Below are 26,951 nucleotides of genomic sequence, written 5' to 3'. Positions count from 1 at the left end.
CAGTGCTGGGATTGCCAGACCAAATCAGATCAGAGCCCAGCTTGAGGAGGATCTGCTGTGGCAGGGCCCAGCACCAGCTGTTCCAGGGACAGATCCGAATATTCCCATGGCAGAAAATTGTGTCATAATCTGCCCGCTGGTGCAATTCCTGTCTGCCTCTGAACTGTAGTGCTGTGAGATGGAAAGATCAGTATCTGGTATTTTACTGCCTTATCTAAAGTAACTTTGAACATTCTCAAAAACATGTATGTTTTTAATTTTGTTGCATTTTGACACTGCCTTGATGCTATTTTGCTGCTGTCAGTTCCGTGGGTTGCATAAAAGAGATGGCTCTGATTTCCTTTAGCATTTCTTCTCAGGTCTCTGGGTTGTCCTATTTCTTATTCGCAGGACTGCATTTGCTGTATTACCCTCCTTAATCTTTTATACCTCTGATGGGATCTATTTATTTTTATCCTCATCTTGACAAGTTTCAGCTCTTGCTTCAGTTTCCATAGGTCAGATAAAGGAAGGGAGGCTCTGAGCATCAGGATGGCTTTTGTCATGGAGATACATCCTGTAAAGATCTGTCCTGAGACCCCCAAGCCAAGCAGAAGCAGCATCTGTGGTCTGTTTAAAAGCTCAGTGAGCATTATGGCAGCAGTGAACTTAATGAACACAGAGTATGAATGGACACTAACCTCAGGATCTAAACATTACATCTTAAACACAAAAGGCTTGTAGGAACAGGAATGCGATATGATTTCATTTTTTATTGCCATAAGAATTCCCTTCCCCACTTGCAGGAACCAGCAGATCCAATGAAACACTGAGAAACTCCTTTTTATCGTTACTGTCACTTCTTTTCCTTTCCTTCTTTCAGATGATCATTCAAGAGTGAGATTGCAGCTGCTGGATGGGGACCCTCACTCTGACTACATAAACGCCAATTACATAGACGTAAGGCTCCTGGACATCCCCACTATGACAGTCACTCCTGATGACAAGTCTGCTTATGAATTTGGTGCATGTGACATAGGGACAGACTGTTGATCTGATATGAATGACAGCTGAACATTACACAAACATCATGTTGTGACAGGGAGAAGGTTCTTGATCTTCTGTTTATTCTGTCTGACCAATCTGGACAGATGGAGATTTCCTGTGTTTGACAGACCCACCAACATAAGTGGAATGTGGGCTAAATTGGCATATATGGAAAGCAGTATCAGCCCCATGGAATAGCACTGGTAGAGATGAGACTTACTAACTTCTTACAGAGTTGTAGTGCAGAAAGCATGTAAATAGATTGACATATTTTTTAGTGTTATAGAATAACATTCAAAGAGCAGCATCCCTCACACACACACAGAATCATCAAATGAACATGTGTTTCTTGTATGTGTGTTCTAAATCTTAGGAACATTGACTCATAGAACCACATACTGGTTTGGGTTGGAAGGGACCTTAAAGCTCACCCAGTTCCAACCCCCTGCCATGGGCTGGGACACCTCACACTTGCTCCAAGCCCTGTCCAACCTGGCCTTGAACCCTTCAGAAGAGTTTCTGTAAAGGATGAAAAATCTACCTGATAAATTTACATAGGACAGGTACTCAGCATTTCCACACTGAGGCAATGCATGCTTTTCTTCTTTTTGCAAACAAGAAGGTGCAGCATTTTGCCTGTTAGCTTGCAGAATTGCCCACAGGTGAGTTCCAGGGCTTGTGTTTTTTTTTGATGAAGTAGTAAAAACTGCCTCATTTCTGTTTTCTCTTTGGCATGATGAGATCTTGTTTTTTCAACCTGAGAAAGATACCATCACTTAAAATCTCACAGGGCAATCCAGCTGCCAGTCTTCATTCATTCAATAATGGATGTTAGTACACTGTTTAGGCTGCAGCAGCTGTTGTTGCCTGGAAGGTATAAAACACACAATGTGCTTTGTCTGAACTGTGATCTCACAGACCATCATGTGTTTTCTTTTCTTCCAGGGGTACCACCGGCCTCGCCATTACATTGCAACCCAAGGCAAGTTCATTCTTGTATGTCTAAATATTTGTAAAAAAACCCTACTGTTTTAAATGGTTATAAGAGCTATTTCATAGACTCCTAGCCTGGTTTGGTTTGGAAGGGACCTTAAAACTCCTCCAGTTCCAACCCCTGCCATGAGCAGGAACACCTTCCACTAGAGCAGCTTGCTCTAAGCCCTGTCCCACCTGGCCTTGAACACTGCCAGGGATGGGGCACCCTATTTATAGGGTGACGTCTTCCATTTTGAGGAACTTATGAAAACTCAGTATAGGAGCACAAAAGGGAAGGATATAGAATGTTCCAAGATCTATAAGGCACTCAAATGCAAAACCTCAGCTACAAGAATAAGAAATGCTTCAGACTTAGAGGTGGCAGTGTAATCTATAATGTGTCTGTTGTGCATGAAGTATGAGATTAGAACTACAACAGACGTTATGGATCTTGGGTTTACCTTCTGGTGGTATAAAATTGTTTGAGGAGGACAGTATGAATAACCCTGTGAATAATGAACATTTGGCTACTTGAGGGACTTCAGAAAAGGGCTAATCTCTGCTTATTTCCTTCCTCTTTCATAACTAATAAATATAGAGTGAAATGAAGGAATTTTAGTGCTGTACCAGATACAAATTCCAATACAGTCTTAATTACAGGGTCACTGTAAGGTGCATCCATGTCTCATCACTTATACATGTTTAGCTACTGGAGTCATCTCTGCTGGTTAAATACACCACTGTCACCTCTATTTCCAGCATGCTAGAACCTTAAATACCCCAAATACCCCTGCAAGGGAGTGTCTGATCACTTAAAGAGCTCCTGGCTGTGGAATTGCAGAGAAGTGCTCTGAAAAGGAGAGTAGCATCTGGGGGAAAAGCTGAGAAGAGTTTCTGGCATTCAGTACACTCTCTTAAGGTTTCCTTTTGTCTTTTATCCTGCCCTAGGGCCTATGCAAGAGACAGTGAAGGATTTCTGGAGAATGATCTGGCAAGAAAACTCCGCAAGTGTAGTCATGGTCACCAACTTGGTGGAAGTGGGCAGGGTAAGGATTCTACTTTCCCAACACACAAAGCCAATTCAGTACTGGGTACAACACTGCTGTTCAGGCAAGCTTGGCAAGTGAAGTGCCTTTTGCTTACTGTAGTAAGGGAATGAATTAAGCCACTCTGGGTTTTTCTCTACTAGAGAAGTGCTAGATTTTGTAATACTTAGCTGCTTCCCTTCTAGACTAATAAGGATTGTGTTCCTCGTGTAAGTCTCGGCTTTAGCGGAGATATCTACAAATTTATGCTGGCTGAGAAGCTGTCTTCTTTTTCACTACAGAAGGAAAATGTACTTCTGTAATAATTATTCTTTATCTGTATAATTTGAATACTTCTCTACCCAGGAAAATCCAGAGGCGTAAGGATGGATGTTTGGTGTTCAAAGAGCTCTTTAAGTAACTGTTCAAAGCCTAGAGTTTCCATTCACTTCAGAAGATCATTGTTCCGAGGTGGTATGAGACTGCGCACAGATGGATCCTGGGGCCACCCAGCAGCTTGGCCTCCTCAAGCCCCATCATTTTACCCTCCTTGGATGAACCAGAGACCCCGTGTCACCACAAGGCAATTGCCAAAGCCCACAGTGGGAGCAAACATTAACATCTCCAAAGGCATAGGCTAGACTGTGCAGAGCAGAAAAAAGGCATGTCTGGGGTGGCTTTCCTCAGCATGTTCTTCCCAATCTTGATGGGTGTTTAGAGATGTTCATCAGCCAGAAACTGGAGCTCTTATTTATTGTTTTTCCTCATGTTTGTCACTTTCCATTGCTTTGGTACTAAGAAAAGTTTAAATGATCATTTACCCACAGCCATTAGTGATTCAGCTGCTTTGTATTTGATTTCCTTTAGATCTCATGGTTGAATGCCAGCTGGTTCAGTTAATTTATTGTTACTTATTCTAAGTTACCTTCTACTGACACTTCACTTTGAAATAAATGCCACTGAGTAAAAAAATCCCCAATAAACCTGCATTAATCATATTTAATATTTATAAAACCCCTTCTGATTATGACTGGAACATGAAACCTGCTTTGCAGAAGCTAATTGCTTCAGCTTTTAGGTGCTGTTCCTCTCTTTCGTGCTAAAGCATTTAAAAACTTGATAGTCTTTGTTAGCTGTAAATATCCCTTCCAGTGTTTCACAGCCTTGGCTTTAATTTCTACTATTAGTTTAGCACACATCTTCTAGAAGTGGCTAAGCTTAGGCTATGTTTATGTAATCAGGAGATTCCTTTCCTGAGCCTTAGCTGAGGCCTGTCACAGCTGGTAAAATGTCAAATTTGTGTCCACATCTGGTAAGGAAATATTAGAGTCAAACAAATTCAATGTATCAGCAAGTATCTCACAATCCCTGTGAACTGGAATGCTTTGACTAAACAGAAGGAGCTGGGAATTACAGTAGCAATAGCAAGAGCACAGATTTTTCTCAAAAGGGGTGGTGGCAGTGGCTGCCAGGGAGACTGTGCACCTCATATATGCTCAAGGCATGTATGGAAATTCAAGGAACACTGTCTTAAAGAAGAAGAGCTTAAATGCATCCTTTTGATTTGCATTGACAACAGAGGAAACCAGGATAACATCCTCCTTGTGTGTTCTATATATGATAAAGGATCTTGATCTAATTTATAAAGTTAATTTTGACAAGGATTATACATCACAACTTGTGTTGGCTTCAGCTTCAAAGTGGGGAAAAATGTAGATCAGTTCAGACTCAATTTGAGCTAGTTCCTCTCAATGTTTTCTTTCCCTCACCCAGGTAAAGTGTGTTCGGTACTGGCCAGATGACACAGAGGTCTATGGAGATATTAAAGTCACATTAATTGAGACAGAACCATTGGCAGAGTATGTCATACGCACATTTACTGTGCAGAAGGTAAGGAGGCCTTCAGTCAACTGGAATTCTGATACAACACTTAATTTGTGTTCAGAAATCGTCTGGGAAACAGATCCAGATTGTTCTTGGAGACGGGACCTGTTACTATTTGGACAGGTTTCACTTCAGAAACCTAAATCTTAAGAGAGTCCAATTTTGGACAAGTGATTTTAAGTGAACATCTTGATGTAGCTATTAAAGCAGAATCCATAGTGCACAAAGTTTAAATGGATCCAAAAGCCAGCAGATAGTTGATGGTATGCCAGACATAACTCGTGATTCACAGTGGCAGATTACACATTAAAAAAGCTACCAGTTGAACTGGATGCCAAGTAGGGTCCCTTTTCAACAGCAATAAAACATAATAAAGGCAAGAGTGTAAGAATTATCCCCAAATTGGCAGCATTTGGAAGATTTTTGTTACTTGTAATTAGAAGTTGGAAGTGTAAGTGCCAGAGTATTCCAGGTCTGCCCAAGTTACTCTCCAAACACTCAGTAAATGCTTTTAAAGCTTTCAAAAATTCCTGCTAAATGAACTTCAATTGCACTGGGAATATTGCTCCATTCTCTAATACATCAGCTCCATATGTCATTAAACCACTCTGTCCTGGTTTCAGCTGGGATAGAGCAAGTGGCTGCCTGGTACTTAGTTGGCAGCTGATTTTAAACCACAACACATTATAAACCTGGTAAGAAATGTTATTGCCAAAAGTTTACAGATTAGGGGACTGGCTGCTGGATTCTACCTGCATTTCCTGTGACCATAAAATGCCACAGCTGACAGGCACTTCTTTGTTACCCTTGCAGGGCATATACAATTAGTGTCCATTTTCATGTGCCAATCACTTGGTATCACCAGAAAAGCCAGCTCATGGGTCTGGGTACCACTTTTTGCCCTATTTGACACCAGTTGTAATCTCAAACTGAGACCTTTTGGCAGGAAATTGCAGAAAATCTACCGTTGACATGGGGCATGCCTACCATCAGGGTGTTCATTCCCCAGGCTTGTAGCTTCAACACCTCAAGAAGGATTTAAGAGTGACTGCTTGGTAGTTTATGGTAAAAACACCACAGGAGGTTGGATACATGCAGCCATGGTTTACTGGTCATTCTATAAAGTGAGCTGGGTTTGAACTCTAAGACCACAGGTTTGAATTGGGAGCTGTCATTCACCTTCACAGCTCTCAGCTGTGTGACCCACCTCATTTGTTATTGGAGTTCAGCTTGAAATCTCTTGCAGTAAAAGGCAGCACAGGACACGTTCCTGTGCATAAGGAGAGCTAAATGCTTACTTAGGGAAAGGAGCAGTAATCAGAATGTGCTGGTTGCAGTTATACAGGCTGTGTTGTCTCCTCAGAAAGGCTACCATGAGATCCGAGAGATTCGGCAGTTCCACTTCACCAGCTGGCCGGACCACGGAGTTCCTTGCTATGCCACCGGCCTCCTGGGCTTTGTTCGCCAAGTGAAGTTCCTCAATCCCCCAGAAGCAGGACCCATTGTTGTGCACTGCAGGTATGTGAGCTCTCTGACTGTGCCTTTCCTCCATCAGCTTCTTTCCTTCTCATCGGGCAATAATCAGCTGCATTTAGTTTGTGTAAGGGTATAATCTGTGGGCCTCGCCAGGAAACAAAGTGGAATTTGATTTTCTTTTCTAAAGTGGCAGCTCTGGAGCCTTGCTGGCACGGATTGGAGACGATATAAGTAAGTTCAAGAGGGTCATTTGAATGTTAAAGACTCTCTGGTGACCTGTACTCTTTTAGATACTCATAGCAGAGCTGGAAGAATGGTAAGTATTTGAGTCAGCCATTCCAATTGTTATCTACGAGATCCCACGTAGCAGAAGGTTCAATGTCTACAAAAAGAAAGGGAATTTTAAAGCAACTTTGCTTTGCTGTACCCACATGCACTTTAGTGCAGCTTTGTACCAGCATCAATAGGCTTATCAGAAACATTAGTCTGTCTTCCTGCATCTGGATGCCAGTGCTGTGCATCTTGGACTCCTCAAAGCCCAGGGGTTGGAATGGGAATATCAGATTGAAAACCTGTCCAGGGTCTTCCAGCTAGTTAATAAAAGGGGGATGCCTGAGGAAACCTCACTGCTTTGTTTACAGCTGTGAGAATTCAGAGTATTGAATCACGTGCTTGCTAACTCCACTGTTGCTGCTGTTACTGGTGAAGGCTCCATAGAATCATCACAAAACTCCAGACTGGTTTTGTTGGAAGGGGCCTTAAAGCTCATCCAGTGCCAACCCCTGCCACAGGCAGGGACACCTTCCACCAGAGCACACTGCTCCAAGCCCCTGTGTCCAACCTGGCCTTGAACACTGCCAGGGATGGGGCAGCCACAGCTTCTCTGGGCACCCTGTGCCAGCGCCTCAGCACCCTCGCAGGGAAGTTTCTTCTTTATATCTAATCTTAATCTAAACTGATCTTAAAGCCCTACTGTGCAAGGCTCTATATGAATTTGTAGGAGAGTATTCCTAATATGCAGAAGAAACAGTTTGAGGTGTGAGCAAGCATGCAGACACACACAGGCTGCCATCAGAGCGTGATGACTTCATATGCAAGGCAAGAGACTGAAACAAAACCAGAGTCTGGGTTTGTAGCAGCGGTGCCAAAACCTCAACCCTAATCAGTCTGCACTAACCTCTGAGTGCCATGCTGTGTGACCACGAAGACAGAGAGAATGCATCCGACAACCACTTTAAAGAGGGAAATCAATTAAATTTCACCCTTTTTAAACAGTTTTGAACTGGAGGGGGGGGATGCATTTGTTCTGTTGGGGTTTTTTTATCAAGCAATGAATCGTTTCTATAATAAAATACAGCTAGGCCTGAGGAGGTAACAGAAGGGAATTAATTTAGCTCAGGGGCCTGATTTTACTGCCTCAGTGCCAGGACATGAGTCTGGCCCTGGAAGGAGTTTGAAAGCAAGGAGGAATTTTTCATCCTTCCCATTGTAATGAATAGAGGCCATTTCCTCACCGTTATTTATCTGCTTTTGAATTTAAATGACTTGCTTTAAGTGGTAATTACCAAATTCTCCCTATCGATGCCTGGCTGGATAATATCACTGTTCGATATTTATGAAGTGCCAGGATCCTCTAAATATAGAAATGTTATAACTATTTGTTAAAATTCTGCAAAGCTGAGAGATAAAGGGGAGGAAATGCCAGTTATTCATTAAAATTCTGCAAATGAAAAATATCTTTCCTCTATTCAGCAGTTGATTAATCTGGTCCATTAATTTATGGTCATTCATATCTCCTTGCTTTCGGTACTGCTAGAGTTTTCATGCAGCTGAAGTTGCCCTTTTTTTAGCTGAGTTTTCCTTCTTCCTTTGGAGTAATGTGAAGAGACGTTCCCCTCGCTCTCTCCTTCACACCTAAAGAGCTTGGATGATTTCCCAGGAGGGAAGAAGGACACAGTGACAGCACAGCTTTGCAGGAGATGGTTCAATTCCCACAAGCAGTGGGAGGCTCTAAACTGAACGTTTTGAGTAGCCTCAAGCTCCTTTTCTCCATCCTCTTACAATCCACAACATGAGATCACCCTCCTCAGGATCCAGACTCCTCTGTATTAAAAAGGGAAAAGAAATGTTTGAGGTGGAGGACTGAGCCCCTTTCGTCATGCCCACTGGAGTAAAGATGTGCATGGCTTTTTTAAAGAGGGAAATGTTTGGAATTGTGTTGATTTGCAACTGCTCTCCCACATCCGGTGTGGTGAGGGATGTGCAGGTTAACTGACCTGTAATGGCATAATGATTATTTGTCATTATTTGCTTGGTGTTGAAGAACACAAAGTTTTTTTTCCTGCTACCTGAGTCCATTCAGGAAATAGTATTTCATCTCATTCTCTTAAATCCTAAGCTAATTTAGCTACACATAAAAATCAGCTTTAGAGGGAGAGGGTAGCAGCTTCCAAGAGGAGATTGCTGTGTCTGTGCTGCAGTGTTCTCCTCCAGAGAGCCTGGCCTCTCCATGGTCCCTTGATCATGCAGCTCCTTTTGTTTCTCTCTTGTTTCAGTGCAGGGGCTGGGAGAACAGGGTGCTTCATTGCCATCGACATCATGCTCGACATGGCAGAGAATGAAGGCGTGGTGGATATATTTAACTGTGTGCGAGAGCTGCGATCCCAAAGAGTCAATTTGGTGCAGACAGAGGTAGGTGCCAGCAGGTCTCCTCTTACAGTGTGCTGCTTTTCTGTCAGCTTCTCTGCTCAACAGGAGCCCAGCAATTCATTAAGTCAACACTCCCTTGCTCTGTGATGTGATTATACAGAGCTTTTGGTAGCTAAACATGTCCAGATGTGCCCTGAATCACATTCACTGGCAGCTCCTCAGGGCCTCCAAGACAGGAGGGCAAGCCTTGAAGTTTAGGTCTTAGCATTGCTGATTAATTTTATTCTCCTAGTAGAAAAAAGCTAGCTCCTGCATCCTCTCATGCCTCATTCGTAGGCATGCCACAGACTCCAGTAGTGCCTGGTTCATATCAACGGCACACGAAACAAATGAAACATCCTTGACTCAAGCTTCGGGTGCTGATTAAGCAAGCTGCTCCATCATGTAGCATCTAGCAGCTGCGCAAACTTCTATGGAACTGTCACCCTGCTTCACAGGTTTATATATGTGCTTCAATGCCTTCACCTCCTGAGGGACAGTGACAGAGAAGTGCTTTTAACTTTGTTGGACTTCCCTGGGGAGGGACTGTTCATTAGGGACTGTAGTGATAGGACAAGGGGTAACGGGTTGAAACTTAAACAGCAGAGGTTTAGACTTGATATAAGCAAGAAATTCTTTACTGTGAGGGTGGTGAGGCACTGGAATGGGTTGCCCAGGGAGGTTGTGAATGCTCCATCCCTGGCAGTGTTCAAGGCCAGGTTGGATGAAGCCTTGCATGATATGGTTTAGTGTGAGGTGTCCCTGTCCATGGCAGGGGGGTTGGAACTAGATGATCTTGAGGTCCTTTCCAATCCTGACTCTTCTATGATTCTATGATTCTATGATCTTTAGTTCAAGGGAAGAACTTTCCCCAGAATACCAGAAGTCCAGGGGTTTTGAAGCGATAGAGCAGACCTATTAGTACAGTTGTTTCTCTGGTATTATCATAGGTCCAAAGAACAATTCATTCCTGACCACTATCTTGTGATGTGAACAGAAAAGCTTTGCACCCTGATTCCCTCCTCAGCCCACTCCCATTTTGTCCCAGTATTCCTGAGAGTGGTGACTTCTGATTTTACTTGTAAATCTGAAATGAGTACATGAGACCTCGCAGTCAGTGATGGATGAAATCCACTCACAAAGCTGTCACAAAGCACACTGTAATTTGTCTCTGCATGAAACAGAGCCAAATGTGCATATCGGGTGTGATTTAAGGAAAAAAAAACCATGATGTTTCATTATCTGTATTGAAAATATGATTTTAATGTCTTATCCCCCCATGTGCAGGAGCAGTATGTGTTTGTCCATGATGCCATTTTGGAGGCATGCCTGTGTGGCAACACGGCCATTCCAGTTTGTGAGTTCAGATCCATATATTACAACATCAGCCGACTAGATCCACAGACCAATTCCAGCCAGATAAAAGATGAGTTTCAGGTAATTTGATATGTCTGTCATTGCAGTTGGTGTTTAATCAGTTTCTGTGTGTTATTTTATGATTTCCAATAGAGTAAAAAAGGGGAACACTGAGCCAGGTCTCATTTCAGCTGATTTTTGTTATTTTACTGCTGCATCAGGCAGAGATTTATTTCTGAGCATGGACTTCAAGCATGGACTGGTATTGAGCATCTCTTTAGGATTTTCAGCCAACACTGATGTAGAGAAAATATATAATATTGTGGGAAATTTGGGGCAAGGTGAGTTTGATAGGAAAAAGAGCCACGCTGCTTAGTCAGTAGTAAAAAGGTGGGTTTCCTTTAATTGTACAAAATTATTTTAGAAAACATTTGAGTTCACAAAGCGGATTGAGAGCAGCCTGAGGAGAAGGACTTGAGGGTGTTGGGGTGAGGAGAAGCTGCCCATGACCAGGCTTTAGTGTATGCTTGAGCCCAGAACCCCCTCGTGTGCTGGGCTGCACTCCCAGAGCATGAGCAGCAGCTCAGGGAGGGGATCCTGCCCCTCTGCTGCACTCTGGGGGGACCCTCCATGCAGTCCTGATCTGACTCTGGGGCAGCAGCACAACAGTGATGTGATGCCTCTTTTCCTTTCTCCCTCTGCAAAAGGACAGTGTGTTTTTTATCTGAAACCACAGAAACATCAGGGTTGGTATAGTGAGATAATGAAAATGGATCCCAACTGGTGACAGTTCAATTAAGGCAAGATCTAGTTTTATCAGGTAATACCAGATCTGTAAAAGTGTTTCTGTTTCTGAACTCTTGGCCTGATGGAACCAAAGCCCAACCACATCTAATTCTGTCATCCTATTAAGAAGAAAGGCACCATTTGCTGGGCTTATTTTGTTATGATAGGAGATGAGATTTATTACCTGTGTGCTTGTTTGTTTGAGCTGCCATGGGCTGGAATCTCCTGTGGGAAGGAAATACTCCAGTGTGCTTTGATAAGAGGTTTGGTCCTTGTCTAGTTGTAGAATCTGTTCGTACAGATTTTGGCTCAGAGCATTCTTCAGCCTGAATTGTCTGGATTTAATGCAAGAGATGGTATCTTTTACTACAGTCTTTATGAGCCAGTTGATCTAACTATAGATCTGTTGGTGCAATTTGTATTATTTAAGTCCCACTGGCCCTTGGGTAAGGCTGGATGCATTTCTCATGCACTACATGTTGTCTGAACATGGCAAAGCTCATTCTGGAGAGGTTTTGTAAGCTGAATAAATACTAAAACAAGGGAGTGAGGGAAGGGCATAAAATAGACACGAGTAAATCATTGAGTCATCTATTTAACTGCACTGGCAGAGATCTGAGATTTCGTGTTGCTTCCCCAGCCAGATTATCTGCTTTCAATCTCTAGACTGCAATGTAGAATCTGCCTAATTTAGAGCAACTATATTACTTCAGCTTTAAACTTTGACACATTCATTTATCTTGGGTTGTTTGACCCATTTGTATCCTTTCTGTGGCAGAACTCAAGCTCTAGGTGAGAATTTTTGCACCCTAAATATTTCGGGTTCCTCTGATGGCTGCAGAAGTGTTCACTCTATGACTGCTTGGGCTTTGCTCAGGATGAAGACACATAACAAGTGAAACTGGAATGACATCAGATAGCCACAGATGTACCACAGCTTAAGCAACAGTGTTGAGATGCATCCACTTTTATTCCGTGTATTTGATCCCTGCTCACCAACCTGGACTGGTCAGTCATGAAAGAAAATTAGATACAAAGAAATGCAGTTTATCAAGTTATGGGAAAGACAGATAATGGTAAAAGACTGACAGCAAGACCCCAGAGATAAGTTATAACTATGCAAGCGAATCATTCTGCATGCCACTCCAAAAGGAAAGTAGCAATGTAAATAATACCAACAAAATTTTCTCTGGGTTTTTATATGAGTTGTTAAGATAAATCAGTAATTAGACTGAGGAATCACCAGAGGATTTGAACCCAGTCTGACCTGCTGGGTGAGCCTGGTCAGTACTCAGGGTACTTCTGCCCAGGATCCACATAAAAAGGGAGAAGGATGTGTGCTTCCACCCTAGGTACAGTAGAAGCACGAGGATGTTTGACACCATGACCAGGTCAAAGCTGCAGCTTGTACCTGTGACAGCTATTCCCAACCTCTAGGAAAGAACAGAAATGTTACCTAACTGCTGCGGAGTTTTAGAGCTGGAAGTTGTTGGAAGGTGTATATAGTTGCCCTCAGTTGTTGCTGGAGCTTATGGATTTTGGAAAAACACCTCGGGACAATGCACAGAATGCAGTGTATTGTAACAGCAAGCTCCTCAGTGCTCATTCTTTTCCATTCTCTGAGATCCCACAGATCTGCTAGTCCAAGTCCATTTACAATACATGTGTTGTGCAGATGGCATCCCTCTTGGAAGTGAAGTCCAAGACACTCAACCTGCTTCTTTCTTTCTTTCCCTTCTCCCTTCCCCTGCACAGACTCTCAATATCGTGACACCGCGTGTGCGGCCAGAGGATTGCAGCATTGGCCTCCTGCCCAGGAACCACGACAAGAACCGCTGCATGGACGTGCTGCCCTTGGACCGCTGCCTGCCTTTCCTCATCTCCGTGGATGGCGAATCCAGTAATTACATCAATGCTGCACTCATGGATGTAAGCAGCATCACACTGTACCCACTGATCCTACTCTGCATTGAGTTTATTCATTCTCAGGATACTTTTCTGGGAGAAAGAGATCCAAAGCAAAATACTTTCTTACATGTGGTTTCTGGGTCTGACCTCTCCAAACTAGACAGCCCGGAGAAGAGGAGATTCTGGGAGGTATCTTATTATGGCCTTTCGATTCTTAAAAGGAGCCTATGAGAAAGGTGGGGTGAGACTTTTCAGCAGGGCCTGTTGCAACAGGGTAAGGGGTGATGGGTTTAAACTAAAAGAGGGAGATTCAGGCTGGATGTGAGGAAGAGATTTTGTACAAATGGGTGGTAAAACACTGCCACAGGTTGCCCAGAGAGGTGGTAGATGCCCCATCCCTGCAGACATTCCAGGCCAGGCTGGATGTAGTTCTGAGCAACCTGAACTAGTTGAAGATTTCCCTGCTCATTGCAAGGGGCTGTACTAGATGAGCTTTGAAAGTCCCCTCCAACACAAACACGTCTGTGATTCTGTGAGACTGGACAAAGGCACATGGCTTTTTTCTCCTCCACAGAAAGGTGTCGCCTAGACTGGTTCTGTCTCACGCTGGTGGATATTACTGACAAGAAGTTTATGAGCAGTCTGAGGTGGTGTCTTCCCGTACATTGGTTGTTGTACAAGTTGGAAAAGAAATGTTTGCCAGATCAGCAATTTCAGAAGCATCATTTGTAGTATGGAGCACAAGATTTATATATGCAGTTAGTAATATGGGATTGCATGGATCAGATGTGCAGGATACTTTTAAGGCCTAAGGACATGAATTAAGCTGATGTGGATCTGTCTGAAGGCATTTTCACTTGCTTAGTTTACAGGCTGGAGTCCAATAGCACAGGTCATTTATGTAGGGTGAATTATGTTAATAGTTTCTTCTGCTGCGGTACCTGGCTGCCTTTGGACAAAGATGTCTTTAAAGCCAGTAATTGTTGGAGTATGTATAAATAGAATGAAGGGTGAAACATCTGCAATGAAGCATTTTTTCCCTAACAGTGTTGAGGTTGGTCTTGTTTAATTCTGTCTGTTCCTTCAGTCTTTGGCAAACAGTGGTACTGCTGCATTGAAGAGGTCAAGTCAAACGGTTATGGAATTCATTTCACATTGTTTCAGAAAGATCGTGATGTTTTCATGGCCAATATTCCTAAGGAACCTTTTTGATTTTCCTTCAAAGTGGGTTTCGTGCTTGGGCAAATCTTCAGAAGCACAATCTCTTCTTCTGTGGTTTCTTAGGGACTGGGAATGTGTTTGCACATTTCAGCCCTGTTACCTCAAATCACTTTGCTAATACTTGTGTCATTCCCCCCAAACTTCCTGTGAATTTCTATGAAGGAATTTTTCACCTGTCATTAAAATTCAGCTTCTGAGCTGGTCTCTGGCTCTGCTTTATCTTGCCATAGATGAATCAGCAGCTTTTAAAAAGATAATAATCAGAGGGGAACAGCCAAAATTCCACATTCTCGTAGGCTGTTGAGGACAGACCTTCCAAATTCCTTGTCTTTTCCAGTAGCTTCATGTCTGCAGTCTTGCACTGAGCCTGGACTCCTGTAAGAGATCATCCAGCCCATATTGCTTTGAGCTATTATTAGTGCTTTCACTGTGTGCAGACAGGCACATGCTGGGGAACACATGATAACACAGTCCCAGTGATGATTTTATTTACAGATTTGTGATCAACTCATAGAATCGGTGAGGTTGGAAAAGCCCTTTAAGATCATCAAGTCCAACTGTTTCCAGCACTGCCAAGGCCACCACTAACCTGCAGCACTGAGGGCATCATCTACACAGTGTGTGAACACGTCTAGGGATGGTGACTCCAACACTGCCCTGGGCAGCCTCTTTATTTCTTCTTTATAAACTTCTCTCCCACCCTTATCTGACTTGCAGCTCACTCTGTGTATATCATGAAAGCTGTGATGGAATGAAGTGCTAGAGCAGGAAGGGGTGATGGTACACCTAGGATGGATTAGAGCCTGGGTTTGGAAGCATGAATTGTCCCAGGAAGGCAGTCTTGCAGGCTCCTCTGCACTGTGAAGAACAGATTCAGAGCAGCCCTGTGGAGAAGGACTTGGGGGTGTTGGTCGATGAGAAAATGAACATGAGCCAGCTTCAGTGTGCGCTTGCAGCCCAGAAAGCCAACTGTATCCTGGGCTGCATCAAAAGGAACATGACCAGCAGGTCGAAGGAGGTGATCCTGCCCCTCTATTCTGCTCTTGTGAGACCTCACCTGGAGTATTGTGTGCAGTTCCGGTATCCTCAACATAAAAATCGTACTGTTAGAACAAGTCCAGAGGAAACCACGAGGATGATTGGGCTGGAGCAGCTCCTGTATGAAGACAGGCTGAGAAAGTTGGGGCTGTTCAGCCTGGAGAAGAGAAGGCTGTGTGGAGACCTCAGAGAAGCCTTCCTGTGTCTGAATGGGGCCTACAGGGATGCTGGGGAGGGACTCTTCATTAGGGACTGTAGTGATAGGACAAGGGGTAACGGGTTGAAATTTAAACAGCAGAGGTTTAGACTGGATATAAGCGAGAAATTCTTTACTGTTAGGGTGGTGAGGTACTGGAATGGGTTTCCCAGGGAGATTGTGAATGCTCCATCCCTGGCAGTGTTCAAGGCCAGATTGAACGAAGCCTTGCATGATATGGTTTAGTGTGAGGTGTCCCTGCCAATGGCAGGGGGGTTGGAACTCGATGACCTTAAGGTACTTTCCAACACTAACTATTCTATGATTCTATGTGTTCACCAAAATTCGCCCTTAAACACAGAACACCATTTGTACCCTCTCTCAGCGATGAAGCACTCAGCACGGGCCACTGCCTAAAACTGGGCTTTTGACTGCACAGCATTAAAAAACAGCCTCTTCTGCCTCAGAAATGTCGTGCCTTATGATTCAAGTCAGCTTCACAGATGTACAGCACCAAGTACTGAGCAGTTTGTAGGCTCACTTAGGCTGCTGTTGTTGGAAAGTAATAACCTTCCATCTGCAAGTGCCTCACAAGCATTCTTTGACAGAGCCCTGCAGAGGTTGGGAGCACAGTTTTTGCCCTCCATGATTAGGGAGACTGAGGTCAGAGGGCTTTCCTCAGGTGAAAGAATAACACCAGGCATTAAATGCCAGTGCTGCAGACTCTGAATATTGCCCTATAAGCTCTTAAAGGATGGCTGGGATCCAGATGTGCCACCTCTGTAGCACTACATCACTAGGGAGCTATAGCAGACAGGGGGGCTAATCCCTTCTGTAGCTCCTAGTGTTCATTGCAGCAAAAAAGGATAGCATTTGCTTCCAGCTGTTTTCTTCCCATTTATTAATATTTCTGATAGTAGTAGTAATAGTAGAATTAGTATTATTTGCTGACTCTCAAAATATAAATAATTGATTTGGGTAATCTCTGCTCTTGTGACACTTCTTTAATGAAATGTCTTCATTGGGAGCAAAAGAATCCCATTATGAAAGGTTCATTCACTGCAGAGCGATAACAAGGAGAAGGATATGTGATTTGTATAATCTGGTTAAATGGCTTCGTTGCCTTGCCACGGCCTCCAGGGTGCAATAGTCATTGGGAAAAAAAGGTTGATTGAATTTCTTTTTAACTAATCTCACTCTTTTGTTAGAGCCACAAGCAGCCTGCTGCCTTTATTGTCACGCAACACCCTTTGCCCAACACCGTAGCGGACTTCTGGAGGCTGGTGTTTGATTATAACTGCTCCTCTGTGGTGATGCTGAACGAGATGGATGCAGCACAGGTAAGTGGCTTTTCATCATTTCTGTCATGTAACTTTCTTCTCAAATCCAGATGGTTTAAAGAGTGTTTCTGCTGACATTTTCTTATGCCCCTTCCCCCCTCCCCAGCCAAATAAACAAATGAAGGGTAACTGGAAAGTAATAGGTAATATATTGGGCTATAATTAAGAGTAAGTATGGACTTTCATATGGATGCTTGGCTCCTTTCAAGGCAGCTAATTCTTGGTGCAATAAACAGGGTTACCTAAATACACTGTGCTTGTGGACCTGTATTTTCCTCCCAACACTGCTTTTATCCCTTTCATATTTGTGACTGTCTTTGGTTCAGGAAAGTTTTCCCTAGCACAGCTTCATGCTTGATGTCCACATGAAATTTCCAGAAGAATGAAACCAAGAGGGGTGCTGATCTCATTTGAAAGATCTTTTCCCTGAGTTTTCCAATGCAGTTCAGTAACAGTGAGAAGTGTGGTTTGCACATGTTCTGGAGAAGCATGCTCTGCTCTGCATTTTTCTCTTTAGTGTCATGTGTAAGTTGTTTCTTGGCTACTGTACACACCATTATTGAGCTTGCCAGGGCAGGAGCTGTTGCAGCTCCTCCTGCAGCAGCATTTCAAGCCACCTTGCTAATGAGTGGCAGAACAGCTTTCAAAAAGGCATAATCATACAATTTGTGTGAAGAGTACATTTGGCATGGCTGATTCACCCATTACAGCACTTGTGCGACAAGAGAAGAGGAACCCTCAAGTAACTGGCGCTTCATGGATACATTTTGCATTTGTCTCTGTCTTCAAAATCTTACCACACTTGAAGGAAGCAAGTTTATTGGTCTCTTTTTTTGATGGTAATGGAGAAGCCAGTCACCCCGTTCATTGAGGGCATCCCCTTCAGGGTGAAGGAGATGAGATTTAATTTTCAGGTACAGTGAGAGCTCTGCTCAGAAGTGTGCTCCCTGGCTGACCCATGGAGTCCCACCACTCAGCTGTAATGGAGGTCCTGTGTACTTGCTGCCTCCTGTCCAGTTCAGCCTGCCTGATCCTGTATCTTGGAACTGAATCCAGAGGCAAATTTCATCTTTTCTTTCCTGACACTTAAAAGAAAAACAGAGAGTTTTTTTTTTTCTGGAAATGACACACTTTCTCACACTTTGTACTTGGAAAGCAAACCTGTCAGCCCCAGCCAGTGTTATTCTTGTGACTTTCTTTTTGCACAAGATGAAAAACCTGCTTTGGTTTTTCCCTAGCAAAGTTTTGCTACTATGAGGTAGTCTGTAGGCACAGAAAAGAGGATTTGGCAATGCACAAAGTCACTTTGATGGTTACTCAAGCACGATGTCACCTAGCTTGAGTGTGCAACCCTTAAGATCATCAAGTCCAACCACAAACTTAATGCTGCCAAGTCCACCACTAGACCATATCCCTAAGTGCCATATCTACAGGTCATTTAAATACCTCTAGGGATGGTGACTGCAGCCCTGCCCTGGGCAGCCTGTTCCAATGCCTGAGCACCCTCTGGGGAAGGAAGTGTTCCTCAGCTCCATCTAAACCTGCCCTCGTGCAGCTTGAGGCCGTTTCCTCTCGTCCCATCCCTTGTTCCCCAGCCCCTCCTGGCTCCATCCTCCTGTCAGGCACTTGTAGGGAGCCATCAGGTCCCCCCTGAGCCTTCTCTTCTCCAGCCTGAACCCCCCAGGTCCCTCAGCAGTTCCCCATCGATCTTGGGCTCCAGGCCCTGCACCAGCTCCATTGCCCTTCTCTTTCCCTGCTCCAGCACCTCAAGGTCTCTCTTGCAGTGAGGGCCCCAGAATTGAACACAGAATTCAAGGTGCGGCCTCACCAGCGCGCAGTGCAGGGACACAATCACTGCCCTGGCCCTGCTGCCACACTGGTGCTGATAGGTCAGAGAAGATGACAGACAATTTTAAGCAGTGTGTATCCATATACGTTTGGATGATGGCCACTCACAGACCTGCTCTATGAAAAGCAGATTCTCAAAATGAAGGAAAGGTTTCATCTTATTCTTCTTTCCAATGCACCTTGAAGTTTTTTCCTAAAGCACCAGCTCAGCTCAAATCTCCTTGGCTATTGGGCAGATGCTTTGAGAGGAGATCTGTGGGCTGCTTGGAAGTCTGAATGAAGAGTAAAGACAACCTTCAAAGGAGGACTTGCTTAGGTGGTCTTGGCTGGCTTGCTTAATCTTGAAACACTCACAAGGGCAAAGCTGCATAGGATTGCATGAATATCCCACCCAGTTTCAATCCTGTATGATCAAAGGAATAAAAGGGATACAGAATTAATGTAGCACCATGCACACTTGACACACTTGACATTGGTACTGGCAATGATTGAACTTGCAATGCGTGAGATCAAGTTCAAATGAACATCTGAGGGGTTCAAAACTTCTAAAAAATTACACTTGAAAATAAGAAGAAAACCCAGAAAGAAAAATTCAGCAGAAACTGCTAATGAGAGCTCAACAAAATATCTTCTCACCATGATCTACTTCAGATGGATTTGAGATACCTGGATTGTAGTTTGTATGGGTAGGATTTTTTCTGTACTTTCAGTAATATCTGTGTAAGAAAAGACTTCTGAGCTGCTTCACAGACTGCAGAGATTGTGTGGCTCACCTGCAATTGGAGTTGCTCTCATTGCTTTCAGAGCAAACTCATCCTCCCTCCCCTGCTCACTGATAGAGCCTGGAAGCTAGAAGGTTCATCTTACATTAAAAAAGCAGTTCCACTTTGCTTGAATTAAGATGAACTTTCTTGATGCATGCACTGCTTCCTCATTCACACCAAACCTCTGTTTCTGACCAAATTTACCTACATACACTAATCTTTTATGCTCATTTTAAATCTATACCCCTACAGAAGCTTCATTTGTCAGCCACTTTCTCTGCAACCTCAGATCCTGGAATTCAGTCAGTTACAAACTGTGTCCATACAGAAAAAAAGAAGGGGGGAAAAGTCAAGCTTTTAAAAATGATTTCTTCTTTTCTTCACATCCATGATATAAAAAAAAATTGTACTGAGGTAAAAAGAGGACTTCTCTGAGCAAATACATGTAATACAATATGGGTTATGGATTTTGAGCTGGTTATGAATTCAGCAGGAAAGAAGACTGAACATGCATCTCCTTGTTAGTAGTTAAGGTGTTTTCTGTTTCTTCTGGCTTTTTCTCCAGCTCTGCATGCAGTACTGGCCAGAGAAGACTTCCTGTTGTTATGGCCCAATTCAAGTAGAGTTTGTTTCAGCAGACATTGATGAAGATATCATCAATCGAATATTCCGGATCTGCAACATGGCCAGGGTAAGAGCAGTGAGATACCAGCTTCCTTTCTCTCAAAATTCTATTTTGGCACTAGGAATAGGCAGAACCAAGACTTGTGGTTTAGAGATGCTGAATCCCTCACCCAGGAACAAAATTTCACTGCAGAATTTAGTAGCTACTTCTTTTAATTAACATTTAATTGCATCAGTCTGTGTTGGTATAAGATTCTTGGCTGAAAGTAGAGTGGATGATATGAGCTGAAAATCTGTATTTAAATGTAAAGCATTTTTTGTCTGTATTTGAGATAAATTAATCACTCTGTAGCCAATATAAAACCATTAGTATCATAGGAAATAAAACTGGGATGGAGTCAGCAGCTCTCCCATCTGTCAGCTGCTGTGCAGTGTCTCTGAAGACAGGTCCACTGGTTACTGGCTAGACTGGGATTCCCAATTGCCCATTTTTCCTATAAACAAGCAACTGCCATTTCTGTAAGTAACTCTGTCTCTGTATTCCTCAGCCCCAGGACAACTGAAATGATAGAAACAAAGTTTATCTGCACACTGGACCCTGACAGCACAACTTCAGAGCTGCAGGGAAGGCTTCTAGGAGAGGATTTTTCTCTTATTAGTTGTTTCCCAGATTGATAAGTTTTTTCTAATTGGAAATGGAAACAGGCTCAACAGATTACTTTTCCATGCTGTTTTACACATCAGTCTGACTGTATGGTCAGAGCCTGAGCAGCAATTCAGTCATGGCATTGCAAAGTGAACCTTGTGGTCCAACTACACAACTGATGTATCAGTTAGATATTGACCTTCTGTATTCCAGGCCAACTGCCTCAGAACCACTCTTGAAATCATACAGCCGATAAGACCAAGGCTCTGGGACTCTCAGGATGGATCTGGCTTGTGACTGCATGGCTGGCGGGATGGATGCTGGGAACTCACAGTTCTATGCACCCATCTTAGTTCGACACCAGTGGCCACTGCTAAAGTCTTTATGAGGATCCTTTCCTGCCATGACCCCAGAGATTTTTTTGAGGGCCGCCTTTGCCCTGCTCTTAAGGCACAATGAATCTTCAGCACAGGCATCCAGGAAAGAGACATTTGATCTATTTGATGTACTCATACACCTTAATGAGACTTTATTCTCTACTGGGAACAACAGAAGATCCTGTGCACCTGCTTTCTGCCTGGCTCTGTGATATCTGAGGTCATCACTGTTATTCAGAAAAGTCCTTGTTTCCCCAATGTGTCAGGTATCCAGAGTGCGGGATGTTAATTATAGAATCACAGACTGGTTTGGGGTAGAAGGGACCTTAAAACTAAACAGTTCCAACCCGTGCCACGGGCAGGGACACCTTCCAATAGAGCAAGTTGCTCCAAGCCCCATCCAGCCTGCCCTTGAACACTGCCAGGGATGGGGATTAACACTAATGATATCAGATCCAGAAGGGAAGATGTAACTAGTGCCCCTTGCTTTACCCTGTCTCTGTTTCCCTCAACATCCCATCTCACATCTTGAAAACATTATTTGTTTCAGCCACAGGACGGGTACCGCATAGTTCAGCATCTGCAGTACATTGGCTGGCCAGCATACAGGGACACCCCTCCTTCCAAACGCTCCCTCCTCAAGGTGGTCAGAAGGTTGGAGAAGTGGCAAGAACAGTACGATGGGAGAGACGGACGGACTGTTGTCCACTGCCTGTAAGTAGGACTGGAGAATGTCTGTAAGCTCATGAAATGCTGTCTGAAGAGCACTGATGATGAATCTAAAAATCTGGTGGCTTGCCAGGCTTCAGTTGAGGAAAATAAAGTTAATTACATTTGTAATTAACTTCAAGTTGAATATTGTGCTACTTCATAGCATCCTGGCCTACAGATTTTAAGAATTGCAGTGAGGAGTAGCTGAAAAAGCTCTGCTAACTTTCTGCTGTATAGGTAGGTCTCATAGGTGGAGCCCAGATGCAATCAAAGCAGTGCTGCCACTTGTGTCCCAGTGTGACCACAGAGCTGCAGTGAGGAGCATCACTGCAGTCCCTGGGACTTCCCTGTCCACCACTGCCAGGAATGAGCTTAGCTCTTCCACCTAGCTACTGCCCTGCAGGTCTCCACTTTCACAAACCCTTGAATGTTCTTCACCTGTCCTTATATTACAGACCTTCCTTAGCATATATGGTATGAGAGCTGCTGTGCAAGTAGTGCTCTCCTTCATTCCCTCAGCCTTCACAGAATCCCAGACTGGTTTGGGTTGGAAGGGACCTTAAAGCTCATCCAGTTCCAACCCCTGCCACAGGCAGAGACACCTTCCACTAGAGCAGCTTGCTCCAAGCCCCTGTGTCCAACCTGACCTTGAACGCTGGCAGGGAGGGGTAAGCCACAGCTTCTCTGGGCAACCTGTACCTGTGTCTCATCACCCTCACAGGGACTTACTCAAGCAGGTCCATGTCCTGTCTTCACCTCTTGCCTCTTTTCTTGTGCTCCCAGGAATGGCGGGGGACGCAGCGGCACTTTCTGTGCCATCTGCAGCGTGTGTGAAATGATTCAACAGCAGAATATCATTGATGTGTTCCACATAGTTAAAACACTACGGAATAACAAGTCCAACATGGTGGAGTCATTGGTAAGCTCTTTTAACCTTATCCCACCCAGCATATGCAGGGAGACTTCAGGATAGGTTAAAGAACCACAGAATCCCAGAGTGGTTTGGGTTGGAAGAGACCTTAAAGCTCATCCAGTTCCAACCCCCTGCCACCTTCCACTAGACTAGGTTGCTCCAAGCCCTGTCCAACATGGCCTAGCCAAGTATGAATCAAAATGAATCAGAACATGGTTCCATCAGAGTTAAAATCAGTCCTGTTTTAGCATGTGCAATGAATCCTCTGGTCCTGATGCTTCCTTGAACAATGTCTCCCATGCCCAGCTGCTTCCAGGAGGTTAAACTCCAAGTTGCCATCACTGTGGCTTTGGGGAGTGTGGGGATTTTTCTTCATGTGCCTGCATACAGCCTGGCACTTAATGCTGTGACATGCCTTGAAGCCAGGAAGGGAGAACAGACTGAGCCCCAGGCCTTGATCCCTCCAACCAAAGAGATTAAACTGTCCTGATTTCAACCATCCCAATCAATCACACTGAATTCTTTCCCCAGAATCAATGTGTGCAATGAATGTTTGAAGCAAACAATGAATAGTCCATACTGTGGCTGTTGCTATGAGTGTTTTGTCTCTATGACTACTTTTTTTTCCCACTGGTGATACCATCCCTTAATAGTGCTTGCTCAGGATCGCATAGAAAGGCAATTACTGTTTGCCTGGTGCTGCCAGATGGTGTAGAAAAGAAGGCATTTTTGGCAGCTTGCAAAATGAGGCTCTGAAGAATTTACCCATATCCTAATGCTGGTGATTTCTGTTCTCTCTTTCAGGAACAGTATAGATTTGTATACGAGGTTGCACTGGAATACTTGAGTTCCTTTTAGGCGCAGTGGAGGCAGGGGAGCCTCTGGAATGCCAGACCCCAATCTCTGGCCGACACTTCTCCCCTCTCCCACACTGGAAGGCAGTGACAAGCATAGGAAGGAAAACCTCTCCTTCCCAAAGCAAGAGACTGAGACTGCACAGACCTGTCTGGATGGAGGAGCCGATGCCTGTGTCTGCAGCTGCCTGCTTTCCCTCGAACATCTCCTGCTTCATAAATAACTTCCTGTAAAAATTAGCAACACGGGAGACAGGTTCAAGACTGGACTTCCCAATCCCCTCTGACTTCTTCTCTCCTCTTTGGGATTGTATTTTTGCTTTCCTTGCTGCAGAGTGGGGAAGGAATGAAACCCTGAGGAAATTCTCTTTTTAATGTCTCCTTTTTAATTTATAATTTTGTTCTCAAATCCCAGCCTCTAAGTTTTTTAATTCCGTGCAGCAGTCATTTGGGACAAATGAGATAGCCATAGGGGACATCGGAAATGGTTCATTACTATTTATCTGCCTTCCCTGTTTATTTGTTTTTCCAAATGAAAAGGCCAACACAAGAGAAAAAAACCCCAACCTACCAACACTGGAATTCTCTTCTCATGTGTAGTTCTTTTTAGCATGAAAGTAGATGGTGGACATGAGAAGTTGTTCATGGATTCACTGCCTTGGCTTCTACACAGATGTTTCCTCCCAGTTTCTGCTAGGCTCACAAGGCTGTGCATGAACCAGTTCCAGCTCTGGTCTGTGTTCCTTTCAGTGCTGGTGAAGCAATACCAGGAATGAGTTTCCCAGGCACTTGAACCTTAAGGTTAAATATTTGCATCAAACAAATTGCATTTGTCTTGCAATTGGTAACTTTGTTACCACGTTTTTCAAGTATTTGCTGGGGTGCAGTGTGTTTGACGAACAGGGTATACAGTAGGTATTATTGATCATATACTATGTATTGCTATTTCTTATTTATAACTTGTATTGCTGTACAATACAAACTCGGGACCCCTAGTCATGACAGGACCCTGCTGAACTAGGCACTGTGCAAACAGAGGGCAAAGAAGGTTCCTGCTCAGGAGCTTCTGAAGATAAGTCTTAAAATTGGGCTTGCTCAAGATTTCTTCACTATTTCCAAACTGTTGTACAATCAGATGCAGTTGAGTGATTTATTCAGACCTCCTTAAAAACAGTAACCCATCCAAGGTGCAGGAAAGCTGATATACATACTCTGAAACCTATTCTGGCATGTGTTAAAGAAAGGTTAGACCAGCAACTCCCCTTCTCAAACGAATCAGCTTTCGTTTTATTCTGCAGGAATGCCTGTGCAAATCTCCTCCTTTGAAACAAACACGAGATGTGTTTTGCCATGTTCTGGATCTCACTCTGACTTCTCAGCAGCTAAGAAATTGCTTTTCTGAGGGGGTGTGTTGCAGTAGTTAATCACCGAGTTCTGCAGGGTAATCTTGGAGGAAAAAAAATAATTGAATGAACAAGGCCTTACAATATTCAGTATTTCAATTTAGCCATTTATTTATCTTGAGGGTACAGGGATATGAGGCTGCTCTGTGTGTAAATTAGATTCTGGGAGATGAAGGTTTCTTCAGATACAGACTTGCTCAAAGATAGACTGAAGAGTTGAAGGAAATGCCACTTTCTTACCACTCTCAGGTAAATACTTGGAGACTCTGCTGAGAGCTCTGTCATGTCAGTGCCTGGTACAGAGCATGCCAGGAGTTCCAAACAGGTTACTAATTCTGTATGTAAATTCAAAAGGCACCTCTGCTTCATGGTCATTATTTTATCAATAGTCATACCTTTGCCTTGACAATGAAGGATGAAAATCTGATAAAAGCAACTCTCAACCCATATAACATACCAGTATCTGGCCAAATAGTTATCATCAATACCAGGACCTGCAACAGGCGAAGGAAGGATGCTTGGAACAGCAATAATCCTCTTCCAGAGTGAAGAGGAGGGGCTTCTTAGCATGCTGAAGCACCTAGCTCATATTCTTTCTAAGGAGCTTTGGATTCTTAAGAATAATGAAGGTTTTAAATGAGCTAGAACCAGATTCTTCCTGATGTAGCCACTGTGCCCTAAATTATCAGTGAGAAACCTTTCACAGGTGCCTCTGCTCTGCTTCTATTTGGTCCTTTCTGATGTCTGCATGAAATCATTAATCACAGAATCACAGAGCAGTTTGTGTTGGAAGGGACCTTAAAGCTCCTCTGGTCCCATGGCAGGGACACCTTCCACTAGAGCATCTTGCTCCAAGCCCCTGTGTCCAACCTGGCCTTGAGCACTGCCAGGGATGGGGAAATCCCCTTTAGTTCCTATTGGGGCTGTAGATGGATGTCTGGCATCTCATGAAACAAACTACTGGTTGTAATTGGAGAAGTTTGGGTGTTTCTTTGGTTGTTTTTTCCCTTTGTCTCTAAGAAACACAGTTCTCTAGAAGAAAAGAAAATGGAAAGCAAAGCAAAACTATGAGTTAAAAATGAGAAGGAAGACATATATTTGTGTTCTGCTTACAGGTGACTTGCTACAACAATGTAGGTCAGGAGTTGGGAGCCATTAGCAAAGAGAGAATCCAGATCCCAGAAAGGGCTTTTCCAACAATTGCCCAGGTAGGAAGAAGCTACAAGTCAGTGAAGTTTTTGTGCCATCACTAACTCCAGAAGGCCAGAGGGAATCATTCCCTGTGGATACTATGGAAATGGTCATTAGTAGTTAGCATGGAAACTAGCATAGCGATAGGGCCTTGTCATGAGTTACTGAAAGCACTGAGGGGACAGTCAGGATAAAAGGACTAGATAGGTAGAAATGGCAATAGGATTGAGATGTGAAGTGTAGGAGGTAAATCAGGGCTGAACAGTAGCATGAAGGAAAGTGGATTAAAAAGCCAGAAGGAAGCTCATAGGAGAGATGTGTGTGTGGAAAGCAGGAGTTTGGATGAGCAGAGCAGCACAGAACTTGCAGTGGAGTTAAGGTTTTGAGGTAGGTTTGAATGTGTTTGACTGAAGGGCCAGGTCCTGTCTCAGCTGACCCACAGCAATTTGCCATGTGCTTTTAGCCCTCTGCAAATGCCAAGTGATGGTAACATGCACTGCAGGGAGATTAAGCTAAATTTTACCTTTAATTTGCAAGAAACAAGTTTAATGCTGGTTACCGCAGCCTGCTAGTCACAGCTTACGATGTGGTAACTGTGCTGTGTGTCTCAGCCTTCTTCTAATGCCCACTGTACAATTCCTGCGGAAAGATGCTCAGCACAGTACAGGTGGTGTTGCTGTTATATCATCATGCATTGGGGG

At 43.8% G+C, this 26,951-nt stretch overlaps 1 protein-coding gene across 2 annotated transcripts in view; it reads left to right on the top strand.

The window, feature by feature from the left end:
- The window catches only part of PTPRT (protein tyrosine phosphatase receptor type T), a 321,762-nt gene extending 298,018 nt beyond the window's left edge, over positions 1-23,744 (top strand). For both annotated transcript variants that reach the window (XM_034066730.1, XM_034066729.1), the window contains 13 exons: positions 863-939; positions 1,972-2,008; positions 2,950-3,047; positions 4,800-4,916; positions 6,274-6,428; positions 8,942-9,077; positions 10,362-10,511; positions 12,972-13,145; positions 16,788-16,919; positions 20,097-20,222; positions 21,729-21,892; positions 22,673-22,808; positions 23,607-23,744. In XM_034066730.1, coding sequence (XP_033922621.1) covers positions 863-939; positions 1,972-2,008; positions 2,950-3,047; positions 4,800-4,916; positions 6,274-6,428; positions 8,942-9,077; positions 10,362-10,511; positions 12,972-13,145; positions 16,788-16,919; positions 20,097-20,222; positions 21,729-21,892; positions 22,673-22,808; positions 23,607-23,660 — 1,556 coding nt within the window. In that variant the 3' untranslated portion in view covers positions 23,661-23,744. The remainder of the gene's footprint in view (positions 1-862; positions 940-1,971; positions 2,009-2,949; positions 3,048-4,799; positions 4,917-6,273; positions 6,429-8,941; positions 9,078-10,361; positions 10,512-12,971; positions 13,146-16,787; positions 16,920-20,096; positions 20,223-21,728; positions 21,893-22,672; positions 22,809-23,606) is intronic.
- Positions 23,745-26,951: the final 3,207 nt, after the last annotated feature.

This window comes from Melopsittacus undulatus, chromosome 10 (genome assembly GCF_012275295.1).
Source record: "Melopsittacus undulatus isolate bMelUnd1 chromosome 10, bMelUnd1.mat.Z, whole genome shotgun sequence".
NCBI classification, from domain to species: domain Eukaryota; kingdom Metazoa; phylum Chordata; class Aves; order Psittaciformes; family Psittaculidae; genus Melopsittacus; species Melopsittacus undulatus.
This window is presented reverse-complemented; position numbering and strand designations above follow the sequence as displayed.